Source organism: Herpailurus yagouaroundi, unplaced genomic scaffold (assembly GCF_014898765.1).
Source record: "Herpailurus yagouaroundi ecotype Mexico unplaced genomic scaffold, PumYag 182, whole genome shotgun sequence".
Classification (NCBI taxonomy): Eukaryota; Metazoa; Chordata; class Mammalia; order Carnivora; family Felidae; genus Herpailurus; species Herpailurus yagouaroundi.
In genome coordinates, this window is record NW_024412413.1 from 38,898,740 (window position 1) to 38,913,484 (window position 14,745).

Sequence of the window (14,745 nt, forward strand, 5' to 3'; positions counted from 1 at the left end):
CACTGATGTAAAGATTCTACTTTGAATGGCACTGACAGACCAACAGACTGAGGTTAACAAATCTGATTCCAAGTAGTCCTCACTCATATCAGGTGAGGAAAAACACTTAACATTTCCAGGATTCTATTTTTTTTAATCTGTAAAAATGAAGGGGTTTGAGTAAATCCTCAGTGTTCTTTGTAAAGACCTATCAGTATAGCAGTCATTCCAAATTTGCTTATTTTCTGTATTTTAATTTTTAAAATTATTTAAAATTTAAATCCAAGTTAGTTAACATATAGTGTAATAATGGTTTCAGGAGTAGAATTTAGTGACTCATCATTTGCATATAACACCCAGTGTTCATCCCAATGAGTGCCCTCCTTAATGCTTATCACCCATTTAGCCCATACAACCAACAAACACCCCTCCAGCAACCCTCAGTTTTTTATGTTTTTAACAGTCTCTTAGGGTTTGCCTCTCTCTCTGTTTTTATCTTATTTTTCCTTCCCTTCCTCATTCCTAATTTTAAATCTCACCTGTATCACTTGCTATGTTACTTCTAATTTCACATATTAAAACTACGTCAGGACTAAAATCCTATACTGCCAACATATGAAGGCTTTTTTTAACTTGCTTTCACCTTCAAAACATGAAAATATGCACAGTATTAAATATCCTTAAATATCCAAGAGAACAAAAGATTTGCCATGGTTAACTTCAGGACTCCAGATTCCAAATTTCCTGGGAAATTTACATAGCAGAAAAGCTGCCACTCTTCCTAATCACTTCAAGGATCAAATCCTACCAGGGTGGAAAATTGCAACAGCCCTATGTCCTGAGAGAGGACATTATGATATGATTCTTCAATCACTGGATACTAGTTTCCATGAGTACAGACACCATTTCTCTCATGAAGTGCTTACCATCTGCGCAGTAACATCCATCAAGACAATGGAGATTGCTCCCAAGACACTGTTTCTCAAATGTGCAGGTTGGTGGGCAACAACTGATACAATCCCGATGGACGAAACTGTCATCACATTTATCAGCTAAAATGGGCAAACAGGGGAGCTATAAGTCAAATTTACTCACCTCTCTTTCAAAAAAAAATAGTGTTTGGAAAATTATGCAGTTTACCACTGTTATTGGGTCAATGACAAATCCTTGCAAATCAGTAGTTTTGAGTCCTAGGGGAAGTTTTGAGTACTAGGACAAACTGGAAATTAACACAAATACACAGGGTTTAGAAAATAAGAAAACATACTACATGCTGGAAAGTCATCTCTCCAGTCTTGAATCGGGTAGCCAGCGTGGGAACAGGCTCTCGCATACTCGGTGGCTGCACGACAATAGGTTTCATCATCATCAGTTCTGGAAAATGAAAAGACAGAGCCATCCACAGTCACACAGGAAATATTGGCAGAAACCACAGCTTTGAGCTCCCGATCTCTAGAAATGTTGCGTGCGTGGTGAATATTCTAGTATGAACTGATGTCAGCATGCACATACCATGTACGATTGGGCAGAAAACATATAAGCATGAGATCACAGCTCACAGGGCCTGAGTAAATTGTCTTCATCAAACTATTTCAATAATTTGGCCACTTTGCTTTTGGTTCAAAAGAGTACCTGTACTGGAAAAAATTTCTATTAAAACAATTTTTTATGTTTTTATTTATTTTTGATAGAAAGACAGAGACAGAGACAGTGTGAGCAGGGGAGAGGCAAAGAGAGACACAGAATCCAAAGCAGGCTCCAGGCCCTGAACTGTCAGCACAGAGCCTATTGCGAGGCTTGAACCCACAAACCACAACATCATGACCTGAACCGAAGCTGGACGCTTAACCGAATGAGCCACCCAGGTGCCCCCCAAATTTTCTATTTTAATTATGACATTCTGCCCAGAATCTTTTTGTATGTATTGCTTTGCTCCCACACAAAACATCCCAGCCCTTTTGGGAAATAAATATTAAATATTTATTAATAAACATAAATTTATAAATTTACATCCATAAATCCCATTACCATAGATAAAATTCTATCACAACAAAAGCATCAAATATGAAAATTATTTCTAAGATACCATGCTCTTCATAGTCCACATGCTGCAATAAAACCAATACTAATAAAACTGCAGCACTTTTGAAAGATTGAATAAATAGCATTTAACTTAAGATATAAAAGATTTTCAATTCTTTCAAGTTTGAATTACTAAGGCTAGTTACTTTTATAATATTGCCAAGAGTAAATAATCTCTCACTGTTTTCTTATAATAACCCTGGAAGCTCCCCAGACAAATATCAGAAGTCTGCCAATTCCCCAAACAGATTAACCCAGCACCTATAAAATAAGCAAGGTTTATAATAAGGTAGTGGACTTGTTTTTCAATCCAAGTCAAGCTTAAGATTAAATAGTTACACATCTTACAAGATAATGACCTTAAGAATGTTGTATTTTGTACCTTAGCATTTTCAGTATCTCTATTGTAGAAGCCACCTGTCTCAAATTGCACTTATCCTGTGCTACTGTAATTGGAGTCATGCAGCTTATCTAGTCCAATTAATTGAGCTTTAGAAGGAAAAGGAGACTGAGCATATAAACTTCAAAAGCTCAGAAAATATTCTAAACCGCCAAACAAGAAAATTCTCTGAAAAACAGGGTAAGCTAAAATTGTTGAATTCCTGTAAAGATAATAAGTTTCTGATTTACATTAAAATATGTGCATTGTTTCCTACAATTAATAGATGCTTTGAAAAGTAAGAAAGTAATTGAATATTGGTTTCCCAACCCAATGCAACTATTATTAAAATAGCTACCATTTATTAAGTACCTGTGTTAACTCTAGGATCCATGCCATGCCCATTATATATGGCATCACACGAAAATTCACAATTGGGCAAGAAAAAAATTATTATTCCAGTGTGATGAGAGGAAAATGAGCTTATTTGCTCCATTTTGGGTATTAACTTTCATAAGGAAAATGAGCATTAAATAATAATTGTTTTCAAATCAATTGACTTTGGCATGACAAAGTTAAAAGCATTCCCTTGCTTCTAGGTTTAGCATTCCAAAAAGCAGAAAGAGGAGGGCATAAGTTCAGATGGCATCTCCTTTGTGGAACTGTGGAAGGCACTCCCTGATAAACTCAGCAAACCTCTCCACATCTACTGCCCTTCACATTTAGAGCATGTGTCATTGCTGGAGGCCTGTTTCTGCCCCACTAGAATGTGAGTTCCTAGGACAGGGTCCATGTCTAAATGGTTTCTGTTTCTCCAAGATGTGGCACAATGCTCAGCTCAGAATTGATGCTAAGCAAAGTTTGTTGAATTGAATTCAATATACTATCATAATGCAAGCAGGAAATGAATTTGTGTTCAGCAGATTCCCAATGTTCTTCTTGTATAGGATCTTTGTGGTGCCATCCCCTACGGTAAGAAATGAAGAGACTCTCCTTCAGCAAAGAAAGGATGTAGGTAGGTCTAGACCTCAGTGAAGTATTGAGACAAGTAAAAGGCTAACTGGTAGCTTCTCACTACCATTTGATCAAGGCCCACTTACTTGATTTATAATGCCCTTCTTTTGGTATTACATGACTGCTCTGTCCCCAAACTTGGCCTCTTCACCTCAAACATATCACTGGTGATATCAGTTGATTTCAACAGTAAAAGGCATTTCTCTATCCTGCTATTTTTATTTCCCTGGAGAAAGCAGTTGGATTTCAAAACTTAAAGCCTACAGATATCAAAATTTCAAAAGACAAAAATGTTAAATCCTCAATGATGAAATTTCAGATGAAGTGAGTATAACAGAGATTGTATTTTTGGGTTTTTTTGTTGGTTTTTTTTTTTCTTTTTGTCTCCAGAGCCTGCTTCTCTTCATTATTAGAACCCTCCAGTTTTTGCGAAGCATATGGCTGCCCAGCCAAGGACAATATTTCCCATCTGTCTTTGCATCTGTACATGGCTATGTACATGGCCATCTGTACATGGCTATGTTTCTAAGTTCTGACCAAAGGGTTAAAAGTATACATGAAACTTCCAGAACTTTCTTTAAAAAGCTGCCAACAGCCCTCTACTTCATTTTCTCCCTTCCTAAGTGCTAAACTATAGACGTGGGAGTGGTAAGCCAGTTCTGGCAGTGAAATTGAGGACAACACCCTAGGCCTTGTGGGATGACATAACAATAGCATCGCTGTGTCACTGGAAAATTCATGGTGTGGACATATGGTATGATCCCAGAATCGCTTACCAACTTGGACCTTTATATGGGAAAACTATGTTTCAATTTAATTTATGCCACTGATACTTTGGCAACTGAAGCAACCAAACAATATCCTACCTAGTAAAGGGAAAATGACTTTCCTAGATCTGCCAAAATATTTCATCTCAGTCGACCTGAGAAGTGGATGCTAAAGATGATAATGCCAATGGCAAGTGAAAAGACTACTGGAGAATAGCCAAAGAATGAATCATGGTGGAATAAACACAATTTTTAATTCCATATACACAGTGAGATTAAAACCATGGACCACCGATAAGATCCACAAAAAAGAGACTGAGAAAAAGAATAGAGATATAACAACATAGCACTTAAATAAAAAATAAAACCGAATAGGGAACAGAATGTGGTCAAATATTAAGTTAGGTCGGTCCCCAATATTTAGGCAGAGAGGGAACTCTTTCAAAACTCTTGCAGTAGTTCATAAATCCCTAAAATTTAGAGACTATACATCTAAATAAAGATAAAACTGTATTCCACTCAAAATTAACAGGCATCCCAAATAAGTTTCACAACTGAAAAATATCATTATATTCATTATTTTATAGTAATCTCCATTTATTTAAAGTAGAGTAGTTGTAAATAAGATAATTTCATACTACTTCAACTTTCCCTCTTTGTTCTCACCTTTGCTAAACTTAAGCTTCAACAAGCTACAGGCTACAAGATGAGGTGTAAGTGGTTTTACTCAATCAAAAATTAGTCTAGTCTTTTACAAGTTCCCGTGTATCATTTACACATCTTGAGATTCTTCAAAAAATACAAATTTATTAAAATATCTTGAGATATTCTTCAACATTCAAGATGAACATTCAAAATCAAATACTCTTGGTAAATTTTTGAAAAACAATAGTAGAAAAGACTACAATAATAGATAATTTAGAGTGGGCTCTACATTGAGGAATATATTATGATGGGTCTCACCAAATTTGTTCCCTAGGCAACCATCTAGTCTAGGTATTCTTAACCTGGGAGAAAATGTAAGAGTCGGGTGACCTTGGATGGGGTCAAGATTACATGTGTACTGTCACTAACCTCTAACTGAAATTTGGCATCAATTACTCATATAGACAACACATCACAATGTCCATAGCAATATCTGTGACTTTGTCAACAATATATCTCATACTTCACTTTTTAATGTTTTCATTTCTAATTATAATTGTTGCAGATATCTCAAAATATTTACTGAGACCATGTAAATGGTAGTTATAGTTAGACTTGAAATGCATGTAAAAACATATATCATAAATTCATTTCTTTTACTATTTTGATAACTCCATTTCAATACAGTTTCCTTTGTAATTTTGTGTGTTTGATTTTGTGCATTTCAAAACATTATTTTGAAAGACTCTGTTGGAATCTCTAAACTCTAAAAGCGATCAGTGGAACAAACAACCTTTAAGAAATGATCCTTTTTGGGGCGCCTGGGTGGCGCAGTCGGTTAGGCGTCCGACTTCAGCCAGGTCACGATCTCGCGGTCTGTGAGTTCGAGCGCCGCGTCAGGCTCTGGGCTGATGGCTCAAAGCCTGGAGCCTGTTTCCGATTCTGTGTCTCCCTCTCTCTCTGCCCCTCCCCCGTTCATGCTCTGTCTCTCTCTGTCCCAAATAAATAAATAAACGTTGAAAAAAAAATTAAAAAAAAAAAAAAGAAATGCTTCTTTTTATGCTGCTTATATAAACCATTTAGATTGCATGTATTATCCAGCAAGCTTTTAATAGACGTTAGGCCAGTTTATGTTTTACATTTCCATGATGTTTTGTGAACTGCTGAGACATCTAAGTTACAGAAGTGGTTTTTGCTTTTCTTTCTGGATAAAGAAATTTTAATTACAAATACTAATTATTTCACTTACTTGCAAAGATCATTAACACAGCTGGCAATATACAAATATGGATCAATATATTCATGGCAGCTCAAGAAAGGAAACTGCAACAATATCTGACACTTGAAGAAGATTGCCTGTGCAGAAAAAGATGGCAGTCGTCAGCACATGTTTAAGGATACGTGGGCACTCACGTTTTTTCTACTGATCTACTTGCAGGTGTCTCTGTTATTACCAGGAAACAGAAGGCAATTACGCTCATAAGTTTTAACCAACATTTTTCTAACTACATATTTGCACCATGAGTACTGCTCCCATGAAACTCGTTACATTACTTTTTCTGAAATGTCTTTAAGTTGTTCCTGTTGCACTTACATTCCCTCAATTTAACCGTGTTTAAGTATGTAGCATCTGTACCAAAAAATGCTTAATATTCAATATACAAATACAATATGTGTGAATTATATCCAATGTGCCCAAACTCTTCACATCACATTTACCTCAAATGCTGGCATTCCAGTGGAGCATGGATTTGGAAAATCTGAGGGTGTGGGTACACATTTCGTGTCATCTGGAATTTGCACCAACCAACTATTTGCAAACATAGCAATGTCTTCCATATAGTCCTCTATTTCACACAAACACAGACACACAAAAATATGTGTGATACATCACTTTACACAAACACAGTTCATCAACATAAACTTCCTGGTCAGAAAGTTAAACTCAGCCACTTTATCATTACCAATGATTGCCAATGATATTAGACGATAACATTACTTTAAGCTCCTGAATCTTGCCTCTGCGTAATGCTGGGGTAGTATCACTTTAGCGTAATAACAATACATTGAACAAAGCATAAGTACCAAATAAAAGTGAATAACATTGAAGAGCAAAAGCGAACATCATTTGAGCAACAAGAGGAGGGACTGAAAGTGTTTATCTTAATCCTGCTCCACGTTCAGACAAAGAATGAAACTAAAATCTCAAAGGCTTAGCAGAACCAAACACGGTAACATCTCGAAGCTCTAAGACAGCTGTCGGATGGGAACTTTAGGTTCCTCACCACTTAGACTTACACTGTCTACCACTGATGATGAGCTTCTGCACCACTAGAGTAAGAAATCTCAAGCCACATATTTGACCTCTCTCTCTCTCTCTCTCTCTCTCTCTCTCTCAGCATCTTCAAGAGAGGAACATGTCTGCTTGCTACCACAAAGGGTTCAGGTTATTGTGGGAGTTCATCTACAAGAATGCTTCATTCTCTTAGAATAAAATCCTAAACTTTGCTGTGGCCTGGAAGACTTTTATGATCTGGCCCCCGTGCTCCCCTGATTCCTCTCCTCCTACACCAACCCCACCCCCCACACACTCCTCTTGTCCCCTTCTCTCTTATTCCTGCTCAATCTACCCCAGTCACACTGGCCTCACACTGTTCTCCTTTTAAGCTCGTTCCCACTTTGCTCTTGCTTTTGCTCCCCATTCTTCAAAATTCTCTCCAATCTTCCCTCTGCTCTCTCCCTTACTTTATTTAGGTGTCTGTTTAATACAGACCTCCTCAGAGACGCCTTCTCTGTCACATGATCTGGATTACCACTGAACACACACTGTTCTATTGCTCTTTTTTTTTTTCTTTTTTACATTTTTTTTTTCAACATTTATTTATTTTTGGGACAGAGAGAGACAGAGCATGAACGGGGGAGGGGCAGAGAGAGAGGGAGACACAGAATCGGAAACAGGCTCCAGGCTCTGAGCCATCAGCCCAGAGCCTGACGCGGGGCTCGAACTCACGGACCGCGAGATCGTGACCTGGCTGAAGTCGGTCGCTTAACCGACTGCGCCACCCAGGCACCCCTGTTCTATTGCTCTTAATCTCCATTTACAACTTCTTGTTTTCATAGCTGCTATTGCTCCCAAAAATTTATATTTTAACTTGTCTCTATTTATTTTGTCTTCTTCTACATGGAGGGCAACAGTGTGTCAAAGCTTCCCCTTTGTTTAGCATCTGGCATGTAGTAGGTGCTCTAAATACATTTGCCAAATAAGTGAATGAATAAATAAAAGGGGGGTTGCAAAATTTAAATACATTATTAGTTATTATTTCAAGTTTGTCTGGCCTACCTCATTATCTCTGATACTGTTGAAAATGTTAAACACTGAACCAAGCCTGGGCCTGATCTAATATACTTTTTGTTTTTTAAGCAGGAAAAACTGATGTTACTTTTAAGTAACTTTATAGTCACATTTCATTTCAAAGCATCATCATTTTTGAAAAATCTGCAGGGCCAAAAATACTAGCTAAAGGCCCACTGATTTTAATATCTATGCACAAATTTTAATGTAACTAGATAACCTGGACAGTCCCTTAGAGTTCACTTTAATACAGCTTATAACCACATATTTAGCTATTTTTATGACATTACATTAATAGAAGAGTCACGAAAGTTGGTTATTATGAGACCTTAAATCCATATCAATTGGTTTGCTGGAGGCCTCCAAAACTAAATTTAAAATGTTTCATGCAAAATATGCCACAAATAATCTCTTGTCTGTATTGGAACACTTTCTAAGAGAGAAAATGAGGATTATTAATTACTATGTTGGGAAAAACAAGAGTAAACCAAGGCTTCTATTTTGATGTGTAGCTGCCTATAAACATGAATTATGGAAACAGAATCTCAACTAGACAATCAATTAAAATATTTCTATATCCACAGAAATTCTGAAAAGCCTCATTTCTTTGTGAAGTCATCCATGAAGAATGAGTAGGACTGTAGGGGAAAATACAATTTTAATCACTGTTAAGAAACTATGCATTCGATGGCATTCAATCAAACCACCACAGTGCCTCTAAAGATTTATCTAATCAGCAAAGGACAGGCTGAGTTTCAAAAAAAATACTAGGCATGTTAAAGCTAAACGTAATATAGCTTATCTGTAGACATTTTCTTGCATTATTACAGAATGGGAGAAAATCAGAGGGCAGGTGCTAGTCACATCCTTATCAATTACTGGTGTTAGTTTTTTTAATACTACACTTTACACTGGGCACCAAATAAAACTTTGTACAAAAAAGCTGAAATCTCTCTTTAGGCTCTTCCTACATACTTTCCAGGGTCCTTCTGCCTTCTGTCAATTCAGCCATAATTCAGTTCAATTGCCTTCTGTCAGCCTTCTCCCCGCTATCATCTGTGAACACTTTGGTTCAGGCTGCCCCAGGTATCTCACTGAGAGCAACCACTTTATGTTCCAGGTTATCAAAGTCTGTCTGACCCTTAAGTAAGGTCCTAACTGGAGTCTCTCTGCCTCTAGCAAGAGCAGATGCTATTTTCTATCCTCACCTCTATACCAGTTCCTCAGATGTCCCAGGAGAAGTTGCCCATAGCTGTCTTCTCTAACACTGAGAACTGAATTGAATATTATTTTCTTCATGAAGCTTTGATACAGAAGACAAAGAAATCAACAATGGCCATCCGACTGGTGTGGCCTGAGTCCAAAACCCTACTTCCTAATATAGTCTCAAGATGCCAAGTCTGTGAATCCTCTCATTCTATGTATCCAACGGGATGCAAAATCGCATGTCAAGATGATCTCAACACTGTACATGTGTATATGGTGCTCGCAGACTTTTGAACACTTTCACTTACGTTTTCTCATTTGATCCTCACAGGCTAAGAAGTTCTTGGGGTCATTATTATTATCTTTACACATGAGGAAACTGACGCTATGGAACCCTAGTAAATTAGTAAACTAGCCCCAGTGATGCATTATCCATCTTGGGTAAAATGTCTGCATTTTAGCAAGGGCCTCTTAAAGCAGTGTTAATCAAGCACTTTCCTGTTAGCTCCATTCTAGGCTTACTGAGAACACTTGGAGATGATTGTAAATTTGCTAAAATGTATTCGGCGTTAACTATGTGGCAGCCACTGCATTAAATATTTTGCATGGATTATCTCATTTAATCCTTGTAACTCTAATGCTATCATTGTATCATTAAACTGAGATGATTTAATATGTGACAAAGCAGAACTTGAATTCCACAGTCTGACTCCAGAACTCACACTCTAAGCAGGACTTTCACTGTCTCTTAAAACACAACATATGGGTGAAACTTCTTTATGAATTTTATTATAAAACAAAAAAAGTATGATATACATAGCACTTTTATAGATTAAAAGTCAATTTCTCAAACATTTATCTAAGCATGGGGTTGGAAGCCAGTCAGATCTGTAAACCAACACTGACAATATCATTTACCAGCTGTGTTACATTGGGCACATCACCTTGTGCCCTCATTGTAAAGTTAAGAAAATACCAACAGTCTTATAGGATGGTGTAAGGGTTGGAAATAATATAGCTACATGCTCCTATTAACTGTTATTGTAAATAGTATCAAGGAATATTATTGTTATTGCTGACAAAACAGCCCCCATTTTTAATGGCTCACTGAAATTAGTTTCATGACTTAGAATAAATAAAGATATGTACATCATCATACATGATAAAAAAATTTTTCCAAGTTTTTATTCAACTTTTATAAACTCTATTCACATTATTTTTTTTAATTTTTTTTAACATTTATTTATTTTTGAGACAGAGAGAGAGACAGAGCATGAACGGGGGAGGGGCAGAGAGAGAGGGAGACACAGAATCGGAAGCAGGCTCCAGGCTCTGAGCCATCAGCCCAGAGCCTGACGCGGGGCTAGAACTCACGGACCGTGAGATCGTGACCTGAGCCGAAGTCGGAGGCTCAACTGACTGAGCCACCCAGGCGCCCCCACATTATTATTTTTTTAATTATTATCTGGTAGTCAATGAATTAATTTCTATGAAGACTTGATGCAAAATATCTTTTGTCTAAAAGTAAGTAAGTTTGTCTCAAATGGGTTTGCATTACTAAAATATAAACCCAGAGAAAGGAGGAGTCTTTGTTTTCTTCACTGATGCATCCCAAGCTCCTGTAACAGTGCTTGACACAAAGTAAATACCCAATTAATATTTGTTACATGACTTAGACTTCTATCTTAATTTAGCAAATTAACTAATTTATGGAGGCATTACAATTCCAGACTTCAAGCTATAATCACCAAGACAGTATGATACTGACACAAAAACAGACACATGGATAAATGGAACAGAATAGAGAACCCAGAAATGGACCCATAAAAGTCTGGCCAACTAATCATCAACAAAGCAGGAAAGAATAGCCAATGGAAAAAATTCTCTTCAGCAAATGGTGCTGGGAAAACTGGACAGCCACATGCAGAAGAGTGAAACTGGACCACTTTCTCACACCATACACAAAAATCAACTCAAAATGGATGAAAGACCTAAATGTAAGACAGGAAACCATCAAAATCCCAGAGGAGAAAACAGGCAACAACCTCTTTGACCTCAGCCACAGCAATTTCTTTTTTTTTTTTTTTTTTTAATTTTTTTTTTTTTATTTTTGGGACAGAGAGAGACAGAGCATGAACGGGGGAGGGGCAGAGAGAGAGGGAGACACAGAATCGGAAACAGGCTCCAGGCTCCGAGCCATCAGCCCAGAGCCCGACGCGGGGCTCGAACTCATGGACTGCGAGATCGTGACCTGGCTGAAGTCGGACGCTTAACCGACTGCGCCACCCAGGTGCCCCAGCAATTTCTTACTAGACATGTCTCCAGAGGCAAGGGAAACAAAAGCAAATGAACTATTACAACCTCATCAAGATAAAAAGCTTCTGCACAGAGAAGGAAACAATCAACAAAACTAAAAGGCAACTGATGGGTTGGGAGAAAATATTTGCGAATGACACATCAGATAAAGGGTTAGTATCCAAAATCTATAAAGAATTTATCAAACTCAACAGTCAAAAATCAAATAATCTAGTGAAGAAATAGGCAAAAGACATAAACAGACACTTTCCCAAAAAAGACATACAGATGGCTAACAGACACATGAAAAGATGTTCAACACCACTCATTATCAGGGAAATACAAATCAAAACCACAATAAGATACCACCTCACACCAGTCAGAATAGCTAAAATTAGCCACACAGTAAACAACAGATGTTGGTGAGGATGTGGGGGAAGGGGAACCCCTCTGCACTGTTGGTGGGAATGCCAACTGGTGAGGCCCATCTAGAGAACAGCATAGAGGTTCCTCAAAAAATTAAAAATAGAACTACCCTACAATGCAGCAATTGTACTTACTAGGTATTTATCCAAAGGATACAAAAATGCTGATTCAAAGGAGCATGTTCACCCCAATGTTTATAGCACAGCTATCAACAATAGCCAAATTATGGAAAGAGCCCAAATGTACACTGACTGATGAATGGATTAAGAAGAAAGACAAATATCACATGATTTCACTCGCATGCAGAATTTGAGAAACACAACAGATGAACACAGGGGATAGGAAGGAAAAATAAGATAAAAACACAGAGGGAAGCAAACCATAAGAGACTCTTGAATACAGAGAACAAACTGAGGGTTGCTGGAGGGGAGGCGGGCTGGGGGTGGGCTAAGTGGGTGATGGGCATTAAGGAGGGCACTTGTTGAGATGAGCACTGGGTGTTATATGTGAGTGATGAATCACTAGGTTCTGCTTCTGAAACCAATACTACACTGTATGTTAACTAACGTGAATTTAAATAAATAAATTTTTAAAAATTATTAGGAAATGAAAAAAATGTAAACTACCTTATGGATTTCAAGAATGACACATATATATTTTCCTATTCAAGCTTCACTTAAAATCACTAGAGCAGACAAGCGATAGCTACCAATTTTACCTAACGGAGGACAAGTTGCACCCTTCTGTATACAAATAGCTGGCTCAGTGAAGGAAGAAGACCTCAGAAGTACCCCACATTTCTTCCACTCCACTTACCTTGCTGAATGATGAAATCATCAGATTGAATGTCATTGTAGTTTCCACATAAGCCACATGATTTCCCTTTATGCTCCTGAGACAGTTTGAGGTAAATTCCAGATATTCCGTCCCAAGCCAATGAAAAACCAAAGGAGGTTTTCACCAGAATATAGTCAGCTAGTTTCTCAATGAAAACCTGCCCAATAGTCTCAGGCAATGTTAAACTTGAAAAATAGAACAAAGACAAGTTAAGCATTATGATGAGGAATCCGTTATAGATGACCTATTTCCACACTGATAAAGATTTTACACGTATAACTGAATGCTTCTTTCAACCAACCGAAAATACATTTCTGCTAAATATCAGTGATTTTATAAATCTGTAAAATAACTTTATTTAAACCAATGAGAGCTTAAATATATTTATTTTTTACTAGAGAGTTCAAGATAATCTAAAAATGCTGCTCAACAATTTTGAAGTAAGGACAAACAATGGTGAAAATATGGAAACACATTGAGTTCTGATTTTGTTTAATTTTCTTTTAAACTTGGCTGTAAGGAACTAAGAGCTTCTATCTCCAAACCAGCACCTTGGTGTAAGTCTCTGTTTTCCAAAAGAAAAATTTATGGGCGTGATCAATTATAATTTACATATTTAATACTGTAAAGTTCATTATTGGGAATATAAAATACTTTGTCATATGGTATTGCATAAGGGTTATATTCATAATTTTAAATTGGATATAATTAGACCTCTTTAAACAAGGGTCACATTGAATATTTAAACTCCTAATCCAATGGCTAGTCTTTTCACTTTTCACAACCATGTACACATAGAAAGGATGTGGGGAAAATGACAGAACTGAAGAAAACTGAGCAATGGACACTTTAAAAGCACAGTAAGTCACCTAAAATACTTTTGAAAGGTGACTGGACTCCTTCCACGAATATTACAGAAAAGAGCAAGTGCTAATAATTAAGAAAATGGAAGGAGGGGTGCCTGGGTGGCCAAGTCAATTGAGCATCCAAATCTTGATTTCAGCTCAGGTCATGATCCCAGGGTCATGAGACTGAGACCTGCATCAGGCTCGTTACTGAACATGGAGCCTGCTTAAGATATTCCCTCTCTCTCTCGCTCTCTCGCTCTCTCTCTCGCTCTCTCCCCCCCAACCCTGCTCTTCTCCCTACTTGCACTCTCTCTCTCTCAAAAAAAAAGGGAAGGAAAAAGTCATTTTTACTAAAATAGTCATGCTAGTTGAGACTTATAACCTGTAATATGAGTGAGGAAGGAGGTTAGTAGGTATATCCACACATTTTTCTCAAAGGCTTCAAACTGGTGAGAGTTCCTTCCCAGAAAGAGCAAGTCCCATGGAACAAAAACCGTAAAACCAAACCTACTGGCTAACAAAGTGACAGTCCCTAAAGAAATCATTCAAAATATCTGCAACAGCTTGTACAGAGCTGTTTGCAAATAGTTTTTTATGGAGAATTAGGTATAAGAATAGGAAAATAACTAAACTTTACTTTGGGTAATAAATAAGACTCTAGTTTACTACAACCCTAATCTATTCTTATTAAAAATTATAAGAATGAGGGGCGCCTGGGTGGCTCAATTGGTTAAGCCTCTGACTTCGGCTCAGGTCATAATGTCACAGTTGGTGAGTTCAAGCCCTGCATCCATCTCTGTGCTGACAGGTCAGAGCCTGGAGCCTGCTCTGGATTCTGTGTCTCCCTCTCTCCCTCTGTCCCTCCCCCATTCATGCTCTGTCTCTCTTTCTCTCAAAAATAAGTAAACATTAAAA

General features: G+C 37.5%; 1 protein-coding gene across 1 annotated transcript in view; it reads right to left on the minus strand.

Moving 5' to 3' along the window:
* The window catches only part of OTOGL (otogelin like), a 153,372-nt gene that overhangs the window by 115,006 nt on the left and 23,621 nt on the right, over window positions 1-14,745 (minus strand). The window contains exons 8-12 of the mRNA XM_040491342.1: window positions 12,962-13,167; window positions 6,586-6,713; window positions 6,116-6,222; window positions 1,247-1,353; window positions 906-1,031 (exon numbers count right to left, since the gene is read on the minus strand). Coding sequence (XP_040347276.1) covers window positions 906-1,031; window positions 1,247-1,353; window positions 6,116-6,222; window positions 6,586-6,713; window positions 12,962-13,167 — 674 coding nt within the window. The remainder of the gene's footprint in view (window positions 1-905; window positions 1,032-1,246; window positions 1,354-6,115; window positions 6,223-6,585; window positions 6,714-12,961; window positions 13,168-14,745) is intronic.